At 41.5% G+C, this 23213-nt stretch overlaps 1 protein-coding gene across 1 annotated transcript in view; it reads right to left on the reverse strand.

Annotated features, from left to right (window-relative positions):
- LOC126413106 (myrosinase 1-like) overlaps positions 1 to 23213 on the reverse strand; it is a 51500-nt gene that overhangs the window by 16518 nt on the left and 11769 nt on the right. Inside the window, exons 4-7 of the mRNA XM_050083000.1 lie at positions 6739 to 6861; positions 6478 to 6658; positions 1950 to 2044; positions 1637 to 1784 (exon numbers count right to left, since the gene is read on the reverse strand). Of these exons, the coding sequence (XP_049938957.1) occupies positions 1637 to 1784; positions 1950 to 2044; positions 6478 to 6658; positions 6739 to 6861 (547 nt within the window). The remainder of the gene's footprint in view (positions 1 to 1636; positions 1785 to 1949; positions 2045 to 6477; positions 6659 to 6738; positions 6862 to 23213) is intronic.

The following is a 23213-nucleotide window of genomic DNA, read 5'->3' on the forward strand; positions in this document are numbered from 1 at the left end:
TCTCTGAGATGAAGAAGTTAGTGAAGGAGAGGAATTCGTGGCAGCCTACATAAACAAGTCAGAAGACCGATGACCCAAAAAAAAAGACTGAATGGTATGTATAACTGAGCGATAGATTGCTAGCGAGTTGCAGCATAGTGACCAAAGCAGAACGGCAAGTAAGAGCGGTCTCAGGTGCCACAAGTGAGCAAATATGTACCAGGTCGCCCAGTGGGAGGAAGTTGCTTCGATTTCCCAACGGGCGGTGGAGTGTGGGAGGATACATCATCTGTGTCAAATTGTATAACATAAAATGTTTGCTACCCATATTGGGTTATTCTCAAACTTCAGTTACCAGCTTAGAGAAAACAAGTTATGATGTTAATTCTGTATAGGTTTGCACACTCCATGTACGCATTTATATCCCCTTGTCACAATAGGGCAGCATGTCGCTGCAGATGACATGAGAAACTGTCGCACCCAGAGATAAAGTGGAGTCTCGTGTGGCGATAACTTTCCTGCATCCACAGGCCAACAAATCTGAATCAATTCATGTTGAGTTGAAGAAATACTACAAAAGTCATGCAAAATCGTGTGAAACAGTACCATTGGAAGATATACATATGTAGCACAGGAAGAGTACATCGAAACGTTAGGTTCTGACATTTACAGTGGGAAAGAATATGCTTTCCAATGTACTGTAAATACCGAACTATGAGAGGATAACTGAAATTTAAGTTTGTTAGTACCTGTGAGACTGTCAGCAACAAAAATGAAGGGTATGTGTATATTAGTCATATGATGACAGAGCTTCAGCGATTATCAGTTTCTTCGAAACTACTTTATTTGCTGTTACAATGAGCAGAACATTAACAGTTACATACAGTCTCAAAACTAGCACCTTCTTCAGGTATTGTATCCTTATGTTCTCCTCTTGAAGGTAATGTTCGCTAGGGAATTGTTATTTTTTACCTACAGACAATTGAAAATTGCACATTCTATAAGAGTACACTATCCGTACAGAAGCTCATTATAAGTACAACAGTTGACTCTACACAGAGAGATTGGATGCAAATAATATTGTTTTGACAAGGGAAAGAATTCAGAAAGATCAGTGTATGAGATGTGCTTAACGTCCCGAGAAGAATGGTAAAGTTGGGAATGTATAGTCTTTACAATCAGTAGTGTTGTAGGCACAAAAAGCTATGGTATCATCCTTGTTGTTGAACGATTACAGGATCATAATACTCAGATGTATTGAAAGTTTGTCTCATAATTTTACTTGACGATTCATATTTAATCGAAGACACTTTCTTGCACATAGTATAACACTGAAACGAATTGATGCAGTTTATTTTTATTCAGAAGTTTTCCTCGTGAGTTAGTTTTCATTGTTCTCTGATTCTGCTCAATACATCGGTATCAGGACTTGCCTACGAGTGCAGAAAAGTTCTATTGGGATGGAACTCAACATCCACTGCCCTTCACATTCGGGTGACGACATGACTCAGTCACAAAATATCATTAGAACTACTGACTTGAGATGGACAATTTGTATCGCAACCAGGTCCTGTGTTGTACTGGATGAAGTTATGTCCTAAGTTGTAGAATCCCGGTTGTTCTGTTTTTATATACTCAAGTGTATTTATATACTCACCCCTAATGTATTCGATCTCTTCCTGTGTGAAAGTTGGCAGCCTTGATCGGGGCCGCCCCTCAGCCTCGCTGTTGGCATCCACTAACTGGCGCACTACAGCTGGGTAATCCCCATCCTGAGTGTAGATAGGGTGTGCAAAGATGCCCATCTGAAGAGGAGAGTGACACATTAGCCTCCCTCACAGTGTTCAGTGTGCTGTATCTAGGCCTTGTGGGTACCGTGATTATTGTTCGCTGAACACTCTAAATAAACAGCAATATACTGGATAGTTATAGAAGGTCCAGCTGGTCGAGGGCAGTATTATGTCACTCACCTGAAATTGTCGTGCTCTCTCACCAGCCTCTTCATCCTCTGTCGAGTTAGTCAGTGCTGCCGGCCAATCCATATTAAGAGTAATACCCACACTACCTGCAAAACATATGAAAATAGCCACTTACATACACACATCAGTTTATTCGTTGAAATGTTGAACAAAATAATATTGATAGACTGGAAACAATGGTTTAAATTTATTCAAAGTGCCGGGGCATCGGAATAGATTTTTATCTACATTTCTAACATGGAAATAATGTGGTCTTGAGTATTTATTTAAGCAGTTGCCAAAATTTCTACAAACTTTGTACAGATTTAATCCTAACTAATGTAATCAAGGTTCTGATTTTTGATTTGCAAATTCAGGAGAGTCTATTTACAAACATTCGGTTCATAAGTCAGAAGAGCACATCATTCTGCCTTCGGTACTTACGCCTGTCACTGAGTAATTCTAAGGAACGTGATAAAAATTTTAATTAAAAATTAAGGGGCTTTAAAAATGTTCATTTTCATTTGTAACAAGGAATATATAACGAGAATTCACTTTTTCTAAAATTCTGTGACTGCAACTGTAAGCAATAAGTTCTACTGCAGTTAGGCAACAATGCACTCTCTGAAACCTACTAGAGTTTGATGAAACTTTTACACTGCCTTTCATATCTCTGACAATGAAACGTTTTCCATGGACAAAAGAAGAAACTATCCAGCTCTCCTATTAAGTAAGTGGCGGACTTTGTGCATGACACTGTGCTACTGTAGAATATACAACATTCTAGTCAGATTCAACCTTATTCGATACTTGTTGAGAACAGCCTTCCGCTTCGAGTTAACTAGATACTTAATGATACACTTGGAACGTTATTCGTAATTCCAAAATATTCCTCCGCACGGGATAGCCTCGCGGTCTAGGGTGCCTTGTTACTCTCCGTGCGGCTCCTCCCATCGAAGGTTCGAGTCCTCCCTCGGGCATGGGTGTGTGTGTTGTCCATAGCGTAAGTTAGTTGCAGTTAAATTAAGTAGTGTGTAGGTTTAGGAACCGATTACCTAAGCAGTTTGGTCCCGTAAGACCTTACCACGAATTTCCAAATTTTCCAAAATATTCGTCTTTTACAAATTGTATTATGGGTATCGTTAAATCATGTAAGATATTTACTTACCCCTGTTTGTCGTTCAACCATGAAATTATCTCACCTGACACGAATTATATGAGTTAAGATTGTCCAGTCAAACTGTTAGATAATACTGGTAGAAAGAAATCTGTCTTGTAACTGTCTCTTGAAGCAGTGGTTTCACAAATGATTATTTCATCTGTATGTGTCTGAACGCACCGAAATATGGTGCTCTTGTCTTCACAAGTATACTTGGTATATCATCGTTCCTTTGCAAAGGATGAAACAATCTGTGTTCGAAAGAAATCTGTAAGGTTCGCGAATGGAGGAATGGGAGAGCACTTTAGCAGGACTATAAAAAAAATCTCAAGTCGATGCATTTTGTTCTCAGCGGGGAATACACTTGACTGACTTGTAGTTCTTCACGGAGGGATAATCTTCTTCGCCATTATAGTTACATTTTACTTCGAACGTAACCTTTCTGCTTCTTGCCATATGCCCATCCACTGCGAAAAATCTAGCCATACCAGTTCAGTTACAATATCTTCATGCTGTTCAATTCTTTCATTGAGTTACCAGAACATGAGACTACAATTATAATGCACAATACCCTGGCTAACAATTCAGTTACATATAGCCTTTGTGTTGGAGAATAATTTTCCATGTTCGAGGGCAAGTGGAACTGCTCAGCGTGACTGTTATATCGTGGAGCTCTGTAAAGGCCAACAGCGCAGCAGTCGAGCGTAGAACGTGCAACGAGTGGGCATTAATTCAGTTTATCTCGGCAAGATCGTGACTGGACGTTGACTGGCGAATCTTAGAAATTGTGCAGACACTGTCCATCTCATGTCTCGCTTTGGCGAGGGGGTAACGCGAGTACCGTAATTCGTCATAAATTGACGTCAGTTTTTAATTTCTGTGGGCTCCAAATTGTTTATGACGTGAATCGTTATAAATTCTAGCAAACTGTTTATAGGCGGACGAAATCGCTGCAAAACATTCTTTAATCCAGTTCTGGACTCCAACAGCTGTAAAGTAACTCTGCCATCCAAGAACACTCTCTCGCGTTTGATATGTCACGGCAAAGGTGCAGAATGACCGCCAGTGCCTACACTCTAAGAAGACGGAACACATGAAAAATTGTACATATTCTCTACAAGATAATGACATGATATGGGTACGTAATTAATAACATAGAGCGATGAATTCCAAAACGACCCCGTCAGCCATTTCATGGAAGTATGTTAATATACCTTGATTGTCGCTGCAGATATGTTCACTTTTGCGTTCCAAGTGAGAGAAACTGGATTCGAATAGACGATAATTTGCGTCTTTTCATTAGAATACAAAACTCCAGAAGCTATCTTTATTTGTGTCAAATCAGTGCAACATCTCATTTGGGTAATAACTGTGTAAGGAACACCCCATGAACATTAGCTTGCAACAGTGGGATCAAAATTACTCGTTCATTAACACTTCACGCCTGGGAACTTGACACCTCCAATGAGAATTTTCAACGCAGAACTCAAAGTGTGAGTTTACTTCCAATCTTCGAGTAGTGGAGTAGACAAGCGCAATCTTGTATGAACTCTTGTCCAGCAAGTCATTTAACTATAAGCGGCCCAACAGGCAAAGCAACGTGCATCAGCCGCTGGCTACCCACTCCATGTTAGAGGAGGCTTAACTGAGGCGCAATTGACATATGGGGCACTGTTGTAGCGACGTGTGTTGCATGTGATGCAAAAAATATTTTTAATCGTAAGGAAGTGGGGTCCACAAGAGAGAGGCAATGGAGCAAAGTATATCTGCCTCACAGACAGCCTTCACCAAAGACCTTCACGTGAAAGCAGCAGTTGCACAGTAGTGGGGCAGGGTGAGTCCAAAGTGAATTCTTTGTCCCACGTCCACGCTACAACACATCACCGCAACTCTTACGATGGAACACTACTACGTCGATGACTTTGATCCAATGACAGGTGCACATAATATATTCTATAGTATCTGCCAAGCACTGATGAAAGAAAACGTTACGATCACCGGTTTAACAGCGTTCTGACGCACTTACGAAACGCCTTACAGGAGCTGTTCTGCGTGAGACGGATTGAAACGTTCTTTGTAGGTCTCCAGAGGTATGTGACAACAGATAGCTACCCACAGCTCACAAGGTTTCTGAGAATCATGGGCAAATTTTTTGTGAGTGCAGAGTTGGAGCTGACAACGCAGGGCTGTTAGTCGCATTCAGACGAGGCGAATGTGGTGGCAAAATCGTCCAAATAAGTTCACTGTCTTGCTCCTTAATCTTCCGTGTCATGTTTGTACCTTTATTTCACGAGCAGTTATCTTGCCAACAAAGTGGACATCAGTTATGAGGACATGCTCACGTTATTCAAAAATGTTCACGTATTGCAAACAGTTGGCATTTTGCCTTACATAAATATCATATGTCCGAAAGAAGCCCAGATGGAGGTCTCCAAAGCAGAATATTCCCTCTCAGTGCATGCCTCATGCAGCTACTAACATGGATGGCGGCATATCCAGACACAACCATCGACTTGATGTATCACGAAACGTGATTCAATCAACCAGCCGACTCATTTCCATTCTTCAACGATTCAATCTCGACGATCCTATGCCGTCTGCAGTGCTTATTTACGATATGGTTGTGTGCCGGCTAGTGTGGCCGAACAGTTCTAGGCGCTTCAGTCTGGAACTGCGCGTTTGCTACGGTCGCAGGTTTGAATCCTGCCTCGGGCATGGATGTGTGTGATGTCCTTAGGTTAGTTAAGTTTAAGTAGTTCTAACTTCTAGGGGACTGATGACCTCACATGTTAAATCCCATAGTACTCAGAGCCATTTGGTTGTGTCAATATGGGGAAACATAGGGGTGTTCTGTTACGGAGCCCAATTTTTATCAATGTGCGCTCATCGATACGCTACGAAACAATTGTGCCTGCACTAGCGTTGTATTCTGTTGTCAGTTCTGGCACAGACAGCCGTCTGTCATGATTCATGATCGACAAAGCGAGGAAGTCTTTGACGTCCACGTTCCATGATGATGCATGAATACCGAACACCTTTTCGCTCACTCGTGGTTTTAACATCCATCTACCACTTTCCATAGATGCTCACGACAACAGAACAAAAATAGCCAACCATTCTAGCTGTTTCCGCGATGCTTGCTTCAGCTGCTCGCTCATAACAGTATGTCCTTCATGAACATCACTTAGTGGATTTCTCCATCTGCGGCCCATATCGTCACTATAATGATCTCCCAATCACCTCACCTTATACATCTGTCGCAAAGTGGCATTCAATACCGAACTTGGCTTTCATCGTCATGTTTTGGTTCATCAGTGTATTTGTCTATCGTAAGGTTTAAGAGCCTCAAAAGGGCTCCCCATATATGAATGATGTACTGACCGTTCTGCGCGGCTCTGAACTGCTCATCATACAGGTGCCAGACCCGTGCGTGGGCTTTGACGATGGTGTGTGTCGCTAGGTAGTCGCCAATGCCCGATGCAGGTTGTGAGGGGGCGGCACTCTCCGTCGCGTAGCCATTCACGAAGACAGCTGGCTCGTTGAACGTGATCCACCATTTCACCTGAAACCATAACCTGTCAATATGCCAGCAGATAAATTAGGTGTGAGTGAAGCCTGTAAGTATATTAAAATTTTGCGTACCCGGTCACCGTAATTTTCGAAGAGTACCCTGGCGTATTCAACGAAGTACTCGGCCATCAACTCGTTGGACCAGCCCCCGATGTACTGCAGTGCTTGAGGCAGGTCCCAGTGGTACATCGTTACCTGCACATGGCATAATACAGTGTCAAAACTTACAAAATGTTGGTCAGGTAATCATATTCACGTAATTATATCTATAGTTCTTGCGAGATTCTGAAACAGTGGCCTAGGCTGGTAATTGCTTAATGATTTCTGTACTTTTTTGTAACAAGTGTTTTGGTGAAATCTGATGATTCCAACCTCACATTATTATAACATTGATAGTATTGTATTCGATAAGACATGTGGCTGTAAACATTAAGAAGACGAGAACATTACCTTCTTTGGAATTTCTCGGAATGTAATTATCGGTACAGAATGTAGACTTGTATGCATATGTCAACAAGTATCAGATGGAAGGATTACAGCAGTGCAATGACTGGCGGACAAACATGGCGTTGACGGATGGAATACATATTTTTATGGTGAGCAGGCTTGTAAAAGCTACTCTCAGCTTACAGGAATAATGGTTTTTCTCTTCACCGGTCCTTATTTGGCTTGACATGTAAATTACAGCTATCCTTATGCTAACACTAGAGCCTTTGTTAATAAGGAACGTGTACCCTGACTTCACTGTTTAATTTTCATCATCGATTAAGTATGTGGTGCAGTCGGAAAATAGGTTTTATCGAGACTTTCCAGCACTAAGCAACTGGGATTAATACAGAGAGGAAAGCAATGTCCCAACGACAGTGCGAGAGGGGAGCACTTGCTCATTTAGGACACGAATAGAGAATAAAATCGACAAGGGTCTTACCAATCAAATCTTTGCACCATTTTCGTGAGCTGACTGAGGGGAACAAAAGGAAATATAACCATGGAAATATGAACAGGAAATTCAGGTCTGTCTCGCCGTTAAATTTCTAAGAATCACATCCCTTAGCAATGATGTAAAACATACTTGAGTTACGAAGCTATCAAATTCAGTGTGACTGCTAGTCTTACCAATATGTGGCCTACACTTACACGAAATTATAAATGGTGATAATGTAGCGTGAAGCACCCCACGTGCAAGGTACTCGCTTGTGCATTGCACCTATGAGCTGATATTAAATAGGTGCTGGCAACCTCTGAGACTGATTTTTCTTGCGTTGTTGGCGAAAAGGCTAGCAGTGCACCGGAAATTAAAATTAAATGTGACGGCCTTCGAATTGGTTGTGAAAGAAAGATGTACGAAATAAGTGAATCGGGATGCATTTGCATGTTTTTATTTATAGCACCATAGCTCACCTCGATAGAAAAAAATGTCTGCTCATTTATGAATTCCAGACAGTATAGCTGACAAAAATTATCATAAAATATAATGCGTCTTCCTTTACAATATCCAAGACAGTAGCTACGTTTCTTATGCCTAAGGAGGTCCACAACTTGAACGCAAGCATGACAGTGTGAAGTGTTTCTGTCAGAAAACGATTTAACGTCACAATTTTTTTTATGTTCGTAGCTATAAAATCGTATGTTGGACAGGGATTCATAATTGGATCTTTGTATTTCGCCTGTTTGCTGTCCCAACAAGGACCTACAATATATTTTGACAAGAAGGTCATTACAGTATACAATTTAATTCAGCGCCCAAGTATTCAGTGACTAACTTTATGTAATGTGTCCGAAATACGTAACATTTCCTCTATTTCTACTCATTTTTAAGGAAATTTTAGTAATTGTTCGAAATTGTGAAGAACGCTCAAAACGTGCCGTCAGCTCTTGACATAGGAAAGCCTTGCTCGGTCATAGAGATAGAGAACGAAGTAATATGCAGTGTACTCCAATTGGTGTGACTGTTCGTATATAGCCAGTGTTAAAAGTCAATGTCACTGTGGAAAGCTGCAACGTGAGAGGAATTTTGGTATATAGTTTCTTGTTGAATGGAGCATGTGCTATTGTCTTCTCTTTTACGTAGCTTATTACGGTTATGGTACACTACAGAGAGAATCCGTCATTTGGATAAGAACGTTAAGCTCGGTTGCCACGTTGGTGGTATGGGACCCGACTAGATTTCATGTTGAAGCCATATTTCACTCACCTTTTTCTCTGACTCCCTTTGACAAGCCATTCATTAAGCAATCACGATCTCGTTAAAATTTCCTTATTTGAAACAGTGAGTGACGATACGTGACATCCAAGTCAATAGTGCCTTGAACACGATACCGCAGCGCTGCTACGAAACTAGGAGCAAGATTTCTGAGAAGGTGCTATGGAACATTTCATTATCTGCCAGTAGTCGGTGAGAAGCGGTAGATAACATTCCACTATAACATTTAAAATCATTGGGGGAAGTGGTAAGAAAATGACTATTCACGTTAGTGTGTACAATGTATAAATCCAATGACATACCATCTCACTTTCGAAAATATATTATGCACGCAATTCCGCAGACTGCAAGAGATGACAAGTGCGAGTATCATCGCACAATCCACTTAACAGCTCATACATCCAAGTTGCTGAGAAGAAAAATATGCAGAAGAATGGAAAAGAAATTGAGGACGTGTTAGATGACGATGAGTTTGGCTTAAGGACAGGTAAAGGCACCAGAGAGGCAATTCTAATGTTGCGGTTGATAATGGAAGCAAGATTAAAGAAAATTCAAGACACGTGCACAAGGTTTTTTGACCTGGAAAAAGCGTTCGACAAAGTAAAATGGTGCAAGAAATTCAAAATTCTGGGAAAAATAATGGTAAGGCATAGAGAGAGACAGTTATTTTACGAAATGTACAAGATCGAAGAGCGAATAACAACAGTGGACGACCAAGAACGAAGTTCTCTTATTAAAAAGGTGTAAGAGAGAGATGCAGTCTTTCGTCCCTACTGCTTAATCTGTACATCGAAGAAGCAATGATGGAAATAAATGGAAGGTTCAGGAATGGGATTAAAATTCAGGGTTAATAGCTATCATTGATACGATTAGCTGATAACATTGCTGTCCTGAGTGAAAGTGAAGAAGAATTACATGATTTACGGAACGGAATGAACGGTACAGAATATGGACTGAGAGTAAATCGAAGAATGTCGAATGTAACGAGATGAAGCAGAAATGAGAACAGCGAGAAACTTAACGTCAAGGTTGATGGTGACGAAGTGGATGAAGTTAAGGAATTCTGCTACCTAGGCAGCAAAAGAACCAATGACGGACGGAGCAAGGAGGACATCAAAAGCAGACTAGCAATGGCAAAAAGGGGATTCCTGGCCGAGAGAAGTCTACTATTATCAACCGTAGGCCTTACTGAGAATATAAATTTGGAGAACAGCATTGTGTGGTGGTGAAGCATGGATTGTGAGAAAAACTAAACAGAAGAGAATCTAAGCATGTGAGATATGATGCTATAGACGGATGTCGAAAATTAGATGCATTGATAAGGAAAGGAGAAGTTCTGCACAGAATCGGAAATGAAAGGAATATGTGAAAACAATGACAAGGAGAAGGGCAGGATGATAGGATATCGGTTTAGATATCATGGAATGACTTCCATCGTCACAGAGGGAGCTGTAAGGAGTAAAAACTGTAGAAGAATACAGAGATTGGAATTCATCTAGCAAATGACTGGGGACTTGGGCGGCATGTGCTACTCTGAGATGAGGAGATTATCATAGGGGAGGAGTTCTTGGTGGGCCACATAAACCAGTCAGAAGACTGTGGGGGCGATCTTGGAGGAAGCAATAGCTTTTAAACACAGGAGCGAACCTAAAGTCCGCGAAAAGGCATTCCCCTTAAATTTAGATATAAAAAGTAGGTATGCCGAGACAAAATACACTATAGATGGTGTGGGAAGTATCAGATTTTAACAGACACAGGAGTGCATGTGCCAGCAGCCAGTAGGCATCTGGGAGGTTAGAGACGATGGAATCGACCACTCTGTAGATCGGTGGAAATAGATTTTCTGGTGGGGACGTTTGAGTTTAAGCAGTACGCATAAGCAGTCCCTCAGGTAAACGAGGGCTACGGCAACAACCTGTGGTTAAAATTTTTGCATCAATATCGTGACGTAATTCAGGATAGGCGACGTGTGGTGGAAGTCGGTAGGTGGACACTCGTGCTAGTGGTAGCCACACACAACGTTGATCTGCCTCGAGTTGGGTCCATCACAGCGGGCAGTCCATTTAAACCGCGTACAAATACGATAAGACTTGATTCGCAGGATTTTGTCCCAAGCTATATCCCAAGGGGCACTGGGAAAACGATCTGGGAGCGATTGAGGGCAGACTTACCAGTCAGTTCGTTATACATAACAGAACCACTATAAATTAACGCTGTACTAGATTCAGCGAGTTGATCTTTAAAAAGAGTTAACGTATCATACAATATGAAAGAGGGATGACAGGAAGGTAGCACCCATCAATATTGATTGTTTAGGCTGAAGAAGTAAAGTTTACATGAAAGATTTTGATATCTCAATTGGACTTATGTAAGAAGGTGAAACACCTAAAGAGAGTGAATGGGGATGGAGCAGCTTTGGTGAAATATGAGAATTTATTTATTCCGTTGGGTCCGTTTGCTCTGTCACCCGTTACTCATACACAGTTCTGACAGGAAACAAAGCACCATTCTTCAGGAAACCATATCGAATACCCCAGTATTTGCAACCGATTTAGGAGTTTATTAACCAGCAGTTGGCTGATTGGATAATACAAGCGAGTAATAGCCCATGGGGAGCAGGAATTGTCGTTGTGCCCAAAAAGTCTATAGAAGATTCCAAAAAATACAAATTTTGCTTGGTTACTACCATCTTAATAGGAAAACTGTAACAAATGCAAACCTCATACACATCACAGTGACCATTGGTAACTTGGAGCGGAGACGGTATGTTCTTATCATAGATTTTTATAAATGGATACTATCAGTTGTAGACGCGATTGCAGGTTTCTCGGCGTATTCCAGTGATTAACCCTTCTCGGATGATCATCAGAGCGGTGGCGTCATCTTGTCGCAACGTTTCCATGAGTTTCGTACACATCACCCTCAAGCCAGGACGTTTCCGAATGACTGACCAAAGACAGCATTTTTACGTAAAGTCTTTACCATATCGGATGATGCCGTTCAGGCTGAAAAATGCTATTGCAATGTGTCAGCATTTGTTGGACGAATTCTGAATGGGTTGAAACCTCGTCAGTTATTAGTGAGCCGTGTCAGCTAGAGTCGAATCTTTGGCTTGTTTATCTATCTGATTTATAGGCATCTCTATAGATGGTGTGATTATGGTACAGTGTCTCTGGACATATCCATGTCGTGGCTACGTGAAAAACAAGCGCTGCGTGTCCGCCTGGCGGCGGCCAGGTCTTTGAAAAATCATCCATACTCGTTGAGAGAGCCAAAGTGTGACTTGTATATTTGGAGTCGTCTCCGATTGTATTTGATTGCCGTGATTGCGGATTTACCCGTGCATTCGCCGAATGAAATTTTAGATTTTTGGACTGGACAACACTTCCTGTGCAACGGTCGGTAATATTTACAAGGCTTTTTGATGTTTGTTGCAGTTTAATTCGGTGGAACAGTTACCACTCGGTTTATTCAGAGTGCATTGATGTGTATTTAGTTTATCTTATGTGAATTTGGGAATTATGAGGTATTATGAACCAAGCTGTGGCGTAAAATTGGAAGACTAATTAGACTTAGGGATGGTTTTAAAATTTGTTGCAGCTCATTTATTATGTTTTAGACATTTCTTAACATTAATTATTTTTATTTTAGAGGCCGTTGTTAATATGTGATTGAATGATTTTAGATCCTATTGTGCAAAGAAAAGACCTTCATATATTTCTTAGTGGATAAAAGACTGTAGTGAATACCATAAATTATACAGGTAAGGCCGATGCGTCCTTAGAGATACTCATTGCATTAACGACCCTTTGCCGGACCAGTATTGGTTCAAATGATTCAAATGGCTCTGAGCACTATGGGACACGGGAGGTCATCAGTCCCCTAGAACTTAGAACTACTTAAACCTAACTAACCTAAGGACATCACACGCATCCATGCCCGAGACAGGACTCGAACCTGTGACCGTAGTGGCAGCGCGGTTCCAGACTGAAGCGCCTAGAACCACTCGGTCACAGGGCGGGCTCTGTATTGTTGAGGCCTTACATTTAAATTATGTTTTCTTGACTTTAAGTTGTTCACTTCGTTTTGTCTCTTTCGAGTTAGCATTGGTCTTTGCTATTCATCAGCGTGTGGTGTTATAAATTTTTCCTTTTTGAAATTCCTAAAAATGTATAAAGAAATTTCTAAAGGCGCATCTGACTGAACAATTTGCTGGTTTCTTAGCATTAGCTTCTCAAGGCGTGTTTTGGAGAGTGACGATAGAAGAGGATTGAGATATCTTGGTTTAATTTACTTGTGCTTAGACTATGGTATTCTTGTCGACAGCTTTTGCTAATTGTATTCCTGAAGTTCGGGTCCTCGCGTGATTATACCGCGCCCACCGCGTGCGGGCGGCCTGTTAGTGTGCCAAGCGGTGTTTGCCATATCTGTAGGTAATTGGGCGGCTCCGCAACGTGGTGCGCATGTATCTTTATGTCGACTCTCTACAAATTGTGTTTTATCAGTCTTTCTCTTTCCCGTGTAAAGGTTATTGATTTAACGTATTTAGACATATGTTTGCAGGTTGTTGTGAGCTTCAAATTCTTTCTCTCTGATTGCTAGTGAGCCTTATTGTGTAAGTTTCTTACGGCAGTGTCTTGCATACAAAACTTTCCCTTAATCTGTAAGTTGCTTTTAAAGTCCTGAGTTTTAGTAATTAATGTTTTAACGTAACGTCGCCTTTTCTCATTTCATTATTGAAAACAATTTGTCTATTTTCCAGTTGTCCAGATTTAGATCATTTTTATGGCTACTTGTGTAAAATCCTGTAATGTCAAGGTTGTCGGTTGATGGCTTGGGGAATACGTTTTATAGAAATCTTTCATTTAACGGTCATTAAATATTAACTGTGAAGTAGAAAGTTTAAACTTGAGATAGTTTGAAATATGTTTTTACATTGTCAAAAAACTTTTAAGTTCGATTGTGGTGCCATTGATTTTAATTATTGATTCATCTTAAGTGGCTAATTCCAGAGATTATTTAAATTGGCATGTATTTTTCATGTACTTTGTTGAATTATTATGTTTATTGAAATTAAATATGAATTTGTAAATGACAAACCATGACAATTGTGGGTCTGCCCTCCCCGGTTTTCTTTTCCCATCTTGTCCTACTTTTAGGAATGTCAACTAGTTTACTTTTCCCTGTCTCTCATGGAATAACATAGACAAAGTATTTAGAGGTTGTGAGATGCACATCTGGCACAGAGTATAGAAGAAGTAAGTTACTTAGGGCATATGATTGTCACAGAGGGAGTGAGAATGGATCCAAGATACGTACATGCAATGCTGCTTTCTCCAGTGCCAAAGATGACTAACCCAGTACGGTGGTTTCTGGAACTCTCGAGCTATTGTAGGAAGTGTTTAAGACAGTTTATTGATATGGCGGGACTACTGAAACAACTATTGAAAATGGGTGTGATATTTGTGTGACTGGAGAAATGTGAGGCAGCGATGGAAGAGCTGCAGGGAATTTTGTAATCGGATCCAGTGCTGATATTCTCGAATTTCCAAGGGGAGTTTATATTGTCCTGCAATCCATTTAATCATGCTTTTCGGTGTGTTCTGGGTCAGGAGATCAACAGTGAGCTACTTGCTACTACTTTGGCATCAAGACTTCTTAACAGAACCGAGAGAAACTATCAGATTATGGAGAGAGAAGAACTTGGCCTCAAATATGGTGTGATTTATTTTCGAAGTTACTAGTGTGGTTAGAAATTAAATGTGGTGACTGACCATGCTGCTCTGAAATGGTTCGTAGCGTTTTTAAAGCCGTCGAGCAGGCTTGCGTGCCTCAGCGATACAGATATGCGTACCGTAGGTGCAACCACAACGGAGGGTTATCTGTTGAGAGGCCAGACAAACGTGTGGTTCCTGAAGAAGGGCAGCAGCCTTTTCAGTAGTTGCAGGGGCAACAGTCTGGATGATTGACTGACCTGACCTTGTAACACTAACCAAAACGGCCTTACTGTGCCGGTACTGCGAACGGCTGAAAGCAAGGGGAAACTACAGCTGTAATTTTCCCAAGGGCATGCAGCTTTACTGTATGGTTAAATGATGATGGCGTCTTCTTGGCAGCGCCGTTGACAGAAACGACTGCGGACCTTTGGTGCAGAACCGGGTGGAGGGTCTGAATCAGAGGCTCAGACGGTTTTACGACCGTGTTGGCTGCAGATGACTTGCGCCATAGCGTGGTGGGGTTACGGGTTCCGCTGAATAGGTCAGGAGTTCACTACACTCAGCTGGCGGCTACACGGGTAGCGGAGGCTGTGTGGCGTGGACTGAGCGGGTTTTTAGGTTAGAAGGCCTCGGGAAAGTACGGGGTGGGCTGCAATCTCAAAGGGTGCTTGGCAAATACAGGACGTGCTTGGATCAAGGAACAGTCGGAATTGTAGTTGTAAATTGTTGTAATTGTGTTGGGAAAGTCCCTGAGCTTCAAGCGCTAATAGAAAGCACAGAAGCTGAAAATCGTTATAGGTACAGAAAGCTGGCTAAAGCCTGAAATAAATTCTGCAGAAATTTTTACGAAGTCTCTGACGGTGTTCAGGAAAGATAGATAAGGCAGAATTGGTGGTGGAGTGTTTGTGTCTGTCAGTAGTGGTTTATCTTGTAATTAAGTCGAAGTAAATACTCCGTGCGAATTGGTATGGGTGGAGGTTATACTTAACAGCCGAACTAAGTTAATAATTGGCTCCTTCTACCGACCCCCAGACTCCGATGATATAGTTGCTGAACAGTTCAGAGAAAATTTGAGTCTCGTAACAAATAAATACCCCACTCATACGGTTATAGTTGGTGGGGACTTCAACATTCCCTCGATATGTTGGCAAAAATACTTGTTCAAAACCGGTGGTAGGCAGAATACATCATCCGAGATTGTCCTACATGCTTTTTCCGAAAATTATTTCGAGCAGTTAGTCCACGAACCCACGCGAATTGTAAATGGTTGCGAAAACACACTTGACCTCTTAGCCACAAAGAATCCAGAGCTAATAGAGAGCATCGTGACTGATACAGGGATTAGTGATCACAAGGTCGTTGTAGCAAGGCTCAATACCGTTTCTTCCAAATCCACCAGAACCAAACGCAAAATAATTTTATTTAAAAAAGCGGATAAAGTGTCGCTAGAAGCTTTCCTAAGAGAGAAACTCCATTCCTTCCGAACTGACTATGCAAATGTAGACGAGATGTGGCTCACATTCAGAGATATAGTAGCAACAGCAATTGAGAGATTCATACCTCATAAATTGGTAAGAGATGGAACTGATCCCCCACGGTACACAAAACAGGTCCGAACGCTGTTGCAGAGGCAACGGAAAAAGCATGCAAAGTACAGAAGAACGCGAAATCCCGAAGATTGGCTAAAATTTACAGACGCGCGAAATTTGGCACGGAGTTCAATGCGAGATGCCTTTAATAGGTTCCACAACGAAACATTGTCTCGAAATTTGGCAGCAAATCCGAAGAAATTCTGGTCGTATGTAAAGTACACAAGCGGCAAGACGCAGTCAATACCTTCCTGCGCAGTGCTGATGGTACTGTTACCGACGACTGTGCCGCTAAAGCGGAGTTATTGAACGCAGTTTTCCGAAATTCCTTCACCAGGGAAGACTAATGGAATATTCCAGAATTTGAAACACGAACAGCTGCTAGCATGAGTTTCTTAGAAGTAGATACCTTAGGAGTTGCGAAGCAACTCAGATCGCTTGATACAGGCAAGTCTTCAGATCCAGATTGTATACCGGTTAGGTTTCTTTCAGATTACGCTGATACAATAGCTCCCTATTTAGCAATCATATGCAACCGCTCGCTCACTGATAGATCTGTACCTACAGATTGGAAAATTGCGCAGGTCGCACCAGTGTTTAAGAAGGGTAGTAGGAGTAATCCATCGAACTACAGACCTATATCATTGACGCCGGTTTTCAGTAGGGTTTTGGAGCATATACTGTATTCAAACATAATGAATCACCTCGAGGGGAACGATCTATTGATACGTAATCAGCATGGTTTCAGGAAACATCGTTCTTGTGCAACGCAGCTAGCTCTTTATTCGCACGAAGTAATGGCCGCTATCGACAGGGGATCTCAAGTTGATACCGTATTTCTAGATTTCCGGAAAGCTTTTGACACCGTTCCTCACAAGCGACTTCTAATCAAGCTGCGGGCCTATGGGGTATCGTCTCAGTTGTGCGACTCGATTCGTGATTTCCTGTCAGGAAGGTCGCAGTTCGTAGTAATAGACGGCAAGTCATCGATTAAAACTGAAGTGATATCAGGTGTTCCCCAGGGAAGCGTCCTGGGACCTCTGCTGTTCCTGATCTATATAAATGAACTGGGTGACAATCTGAGCAGTTCTCTTAGGTTGTTCGCAGATGATGCTGTAATTTACCGTCTAGTAAGGTCATCCGAAGACCAGTATCAGTTCCAAAGCGATTTAGAAAAGATTGCTGTATGGTGTGGCAGGTGGCAGTTGACGCTAAATAACGATAAGTGTGAGGTGATTCACATGAGTTCCAAAAGAATTCCGTTGGAATTCGATTACTCGATAAATAGTACAATTCTCAAGGCTGTCAATTCAACTATGTACCTGGGTGTAAAAATTACGAACAACTTCAGTTGGAAAGACCACATAGATAATATTGTGGGGAAGGCGAGCTAAAGGTTGCGTTTCATTGGCAGGACACTTAGAAGATGCAACAAGTCCACTAAAGAGACGGCTTACACTACACTCGTTCGTCCTCTGTTACAATACTGCTGCGCGGTGTTGGATCCTTACCAGATGGGATTGACCGAGGACATCGAAAGGGTGCAGAAAAGGACAGCTCGTTTTGTATTATCGCGTAATAAGGAGCGAGTGTGGCAGATATAATACGCGAGTTGGGATGGAAGTCATTAAAGCAAAGACGTTTCTCGTCGCGGCGAGATCTATTTACGAAATTTCAGTCACCAACTTTCTCTTCCGAATGCGAAAATATTTTATTGAGCCCAACGTACATAGGTAGGAATGATCATCAAAATAAAATATGAGAAATCAGAGCTCGAACAGAAAGGTTTAGGTGTTCGTTTTTCCCGCGCGCTGTTCGGGAGTGGAATGGTAGGGAGATTGTGGTTCGATGAACCCTCTGCAAAGCACTTAAATGTGAATTGCAGAGTAATCATGTAGATGTAGATGTAGAAAATATTCCGGAGATAAAATTGTCCCCCATTCGGATCTCCGGGAGGGGACTACTCAAGAAAATGTCGTTATCAGGAGAAAGGAAACTGGCGTTCTACGGATCGGAGCGTGGAATGTCAGATCCCTTAATCTGGCAGGTAGGTTAGAAAATTTAAAAACGGAAATGGATGGGTTAAAGTTAGATATAGTGGGAATAGTGAAGTTCGGTGGCAGGAGGAACAAGACTTCTGGTCAGGTGACTACAGGGTTATAAACACAAAATGAAATAGGGGTAATGCAGGAGTATGTTTAATAAGGAACAGGAAAATAAGAATGCGGGTAAACTACTACAAACAGCATAGTGAACGCATTATTGTGGCAAAGATAGATACGAAGCCCACGCCTACCATAGTAGTACAAGTTTATATGCCAACTAGCTCTGCAGATGACGAAGAAATTGAGGAAATGTATGATGAAATGAAAGAAATTATTCAGAGAGTGAAGGGAGACGAAAATTTAATAGTCATGGGTGACTGGAATTCGTCAGTAGGAAAAGGAAGAGAAGGAAACGTAGTAGGTGAATATGGATTGGGGGTAAGAAACGAAAGAGGAAGCCGCCTGGTAGAAGTTTGCGCAGAGCACAACTTATTCATAGCTAACACTTGGTTCAAGAATCATAAAAGAAGACTGTACACATGGAAGAAGCCTGGAGATACTGACAGGTTTCAGATGGATTATATAATGGTAAGACAGAGATTTAGGAACCAGGCTTTAAATTGTAAGACATTTCCTGGGGCAGATGTGGACTCTGACCACAATGAACTGTAGATTAAAACTGAATGAACTGCAAAAAGGTGGGAATTTAAGGAGACGGGACCTGGATAAACTGAAAGAATCAGAGGTTGTAGAGAGTTTCAGGGAGAGCATAAGGGAACAATTGACAAGAATGGGGGAAAGAAATACAGTGGGAGAAAAATGGGTAGCTTTGAGGGACGAAGTAGTAAAGGCAGCAGAGGATGAAGTAGGAAAAAAGACGAGGGCTAGTAGAAATCCTTGGGTAACAGAAGAAATATTGAATTTAATTGATGAAAGGAGAAAATATAAAAAGGCAGTAAATAAAGCAGGCAAAAAGGAATACAAACGTCTCAAAAATGAGACCGACAGGAAGTGGAAAATGGCTAAGCAGGGATGGCTGGAGGATGTAGAGGCTTATCTCACTAGGGGTAATATAGATACAGCCTACAGGAAAATTAAAGAGACCTTTGGAGAAAAGAGAACCACTTGTAAGAATATCAAGAGCTCAGATGGAAACACAGTTCTAAACAAAGAAGGGAAAGCAGAAATGTGGAAGGAGTATATAGAGGGTCTATATATGGGCGATGTACTTGACGACAATATTTTGGAAATGGAGTGGGATGTAGATGAAGATGAAATGGGAGATGTGATACTGGTGAAGAGTTCGACAGAGAACTGAAAGACCTGAGTCGAAACAAGGCCCCGGGAGTAGACAACATTCCATTAGAACTACTGATAGCCTTGGGAGAGCCAGTCCTGACAAATCTCTAACATCTGCTGAGCAAGATGTATGAGACAGGCGAAATACCCTCAGACTTCAAGAAGAATATTATAATTCCAATTCTAAAGAAAGCAAGTGTTGACAGATGTGAAAATTACCGAACTACCAGTTTAGTATGCCACGGCTGCAAAATACTGACACGAATTCTTTACAGACGAATGGAAAAACTAGTAGAAGCCAACCTCAGGGTGGATCAGTTTGGATTCCGTAGAAGTATCGGAACATGTGAGGCAATACTGACCCTACGTTTTATCTTAGAAACTAGATTAAGGAAAGGCAAACATACGTTTCTAGCATTTGTAGACTTAGAGAAAGTTTTTGACAATGTTGACTGGAATACTCTCTTTCAAATTCTGAAGGTGGCAGGGGTAAAATACAGAGAGCGAAAGGCTATTTACAATTTGTACAGAAACCAGATGGCAGTTATAAGAGACGAGGGACATAAAAGGGAAGCAGTGGTTGGGAAGGGAGTGAGACAGGATTTTAACCTCTCCCCGATGTTATTCAATCTGTATATTGAGGAAGCAATAAAGGAAACAAAAGAAAAATTCGGATTAGGTATTAATATCCATGGAGAAGAAATAAAAACTTTGAGGTTCGCCGATGACATTGTAATTCTGTCAGAGACAGCAAAGGACTTGGAAGAGCAGTTAAACGGAATGGATAGTGTCTTGAAAGAAGGATATAACATATACATAAACAATAGCAAAACTAGGATAATGGAATGTAGTCGAATTAATTCAGGTGATGCTGAGGGTATTAGATTAGGAAATGAGACACTTAAAGTAGTAAAGGAGTTTTGCTATTTGGGGAGCAAAATAGCTGATGATGGTCGAAGTAGAGAGGATATAAAATGTAGACTAGCAATGGCAAGGAAGAAGAGAAATTTGTTAACATCGAGTATAGATTTAAGTGTCAGGAAGTCATTTCTGAAAGTATTTGTATGGAGTGTAGCCGTGTATGGAAGTGAAACATGGACAATAAATATTCTAGACAAGAAGAGGATAGAATCTTTCAAAATGTGGTGTTACAGAAGAATACTGAAGATTAGATGGGTAAATCACATAACTAATGAGAAAGTGTTGAATAGTATTGGGGAGAAGAGAAGTTTGTGGCTCAACTTGACTAGAAGAAGGGATCGGTTGGTACGTCATGTTCTGGGGCATCAAGGGATCACCAGTTTAGTATTGGAGGGTTGTGTGGAGGGTAAAAATCGTAGAGGGAGACCAAGAGACGAATACACTAAGCAGATTCAGAAGGATGTAGATTGCAGTAGGTACTGGGAGATGAAGAAACTTGCACAGGATAGATTGGCATGGAGAGCTGCATCAAACCAGTCTCAGGACTGAAGACCACAACAACAACAACAGCAACAACAACGTAGTGATTTTCATACATAGCAGTTAACAGGCCAAGGAAAAAACATGGAACTGCAAGCCCAGTAAGCACTAAGCTAGCAGTAACAAAAGAATTGGATTAGGGTCTTGCTGAATATGAAGTTGCACAAAATGCAAGTGAATGAATTGAAGATTACTGGTGAAATATTGGTGGAAAGGAAGAAAAAGAGATATCAATCAGTAGGTGCAGAATTGTCTGCACTGCACAGAGCATGTGGAATTGAGACAAAACCGAGTAACATTATAATGAGTGCCAGAAGCTGTAAAACCTTTTGAGATTATTGAGGTGTATGTGTAAGGACCATGTAAGTAGACTCCAAAAGGGAATCGCTTTGTGTTGAAGATGACTAACCATTTTTCTTAGTATTTTCAGATAATTTGCTGAATCAGCCAATAGTTAAATTCGCACAGGCGATGGCCAATAGGCGGATACTGCAATTTGGAGTACCAGAAACTATGATTATGGATCTGGGGACGAACCTCAAGTCAGAACTAATGAAGGAATTTCATCGAATTTTATGTGTGAAGAAATTAGGAAGCAGTCCACTACACATTCAATTGAATGGAATAAAAAAATGGATGCATTAGATAAACAGGAGGATGCTGAGCTACTATATATACTCCAACAAAAATAATTTGGATGTATGTCTTTCGTTTGCAGTGTGTGCCTAAAATTCAATAGTCCCCACCAGGACACCGTTATCCCCATACATTGCGGTGTATGGGAGACAAATTCCATCACCTTATGATATGAATAAGGCAAGAAGAAGCAAGGGAGGGGAGTGAATGCACTAGTTCACAAGAACACTGTGAGTGGTATATAAGTGAGTACCGAGGGTGAGCACCAGGACATTGGAGAGACAGAGGAAGCTGTCAAATGCATATGAAGCTTACCACAACATAGTTGGAAGAGAGTTGATACTGTCTAGTCCTTCTACACTGAAAGGCAAGACGAAAATATTGGTGACGAGGTACCAAGGTTCTTACCTGCTAATAGAAACCACTACACCAGTTAGATGTAAGCTACAGTTGGTAAAGAGGTTGACAATAGAGTATTGGACGTTTATGACCACTCCGAGGCGTTCTGGAGTCGATGTCAGGGATAGTAAGAGTGGAACAAGAATAGAATCAAAAAGGAGGAAGTGGGGGAGCACATGCAAAAGTGTAAATCAACCAGTGTAGTTAGAGCCATATCCCCTGAGATCAAGCTAGGGTAAGAAGCATTTTTTTTGTGTCTTAATTATCACTTAATGTATTATGTGTGGGGGACCAGTGGTAGTCGGTTAAGTGTGAAAGTATGAATTCTGTATTAAAGTATGCATTCTTTAGTTTTATTTTGATGAGAGTCGTTGACCAGTGACTGAAGCCTTTTTTAGGTTGGAGGGAAGATGATGGCAGCCCCTGTCCTGATGTTGATATACACTGAGGAAAAGTTTGGGGAAGACGTTACTCATGGTATTGCCATAATTATTCTCCTGCGGTATCTACGGCACTGTGGAAACTACGTCTGTAGGGAAAAGTTCTGTTTCCAAGATACGAGGATGTTGTGACTACCAGTAGTCAATAGACGCTGAATTTAATATTTACCGCATGCAAATTCAAGAATGAAATAAGAGGACTGGAAGAGATATTTTTTGGTTTGTGATAGGTAGCCAAGAACAGGGGAGTGCTTCGGGAAATGGCAGGGGAGAGTGAAAAATTGCCTAAAATGTATGAGTAGTTGCGAGAACATATGCAGTAAGTACCGGAGGTGGTACCACATTCACTAGGACGACAGACGAAAAGTTGAAGAGATGGCAGGAAAAGGGTTTTGAAGCCTGTATCGGGAACAGTGGAGGCTGGTGACATAATGGAACTGAACAGGGCAATGAAGAAGTGAAGGTGTTGGCTATGTTGCCATATCATGCAGATAGTGAGCTTGGAGGGAAGAGTGATAAGCAACATGCATATACTTGATAGGTTCTCGGGACTTACGCCGGATAATATTGTAGAAGCCGCACAATATTTCAGCGAGACAACTGCCCGCCATCTTCAGGTGCTACTGTCGCGTCGCTGAGAAACGCGCCAATTTATATGCTGGCTTTCTAGAACAGCGCAGGCGCCAGCGGGGCATAACGTCATCGAAGACCAATCGTAGACAGCGTCGAATACCAGAGTCCTCTGCTGGAGAAACGGG

Source organism: Schistocerca serialis, chromosome 7 (assembly GCF_023864345.2).
Source record: "Schistocerca serialis cubense isolate TAMUIC-IGC-003099 chromosome 7, iqSchSeri2.2, whole genome shotgun sequence".
In the NCBI taxonomy this organism is placed as follows: Eukaryota; Metazoa; Arthropoda; class Insecta; order Orthoptera; family Acrididae; genus Schistocerca; species Schistocerca serialis.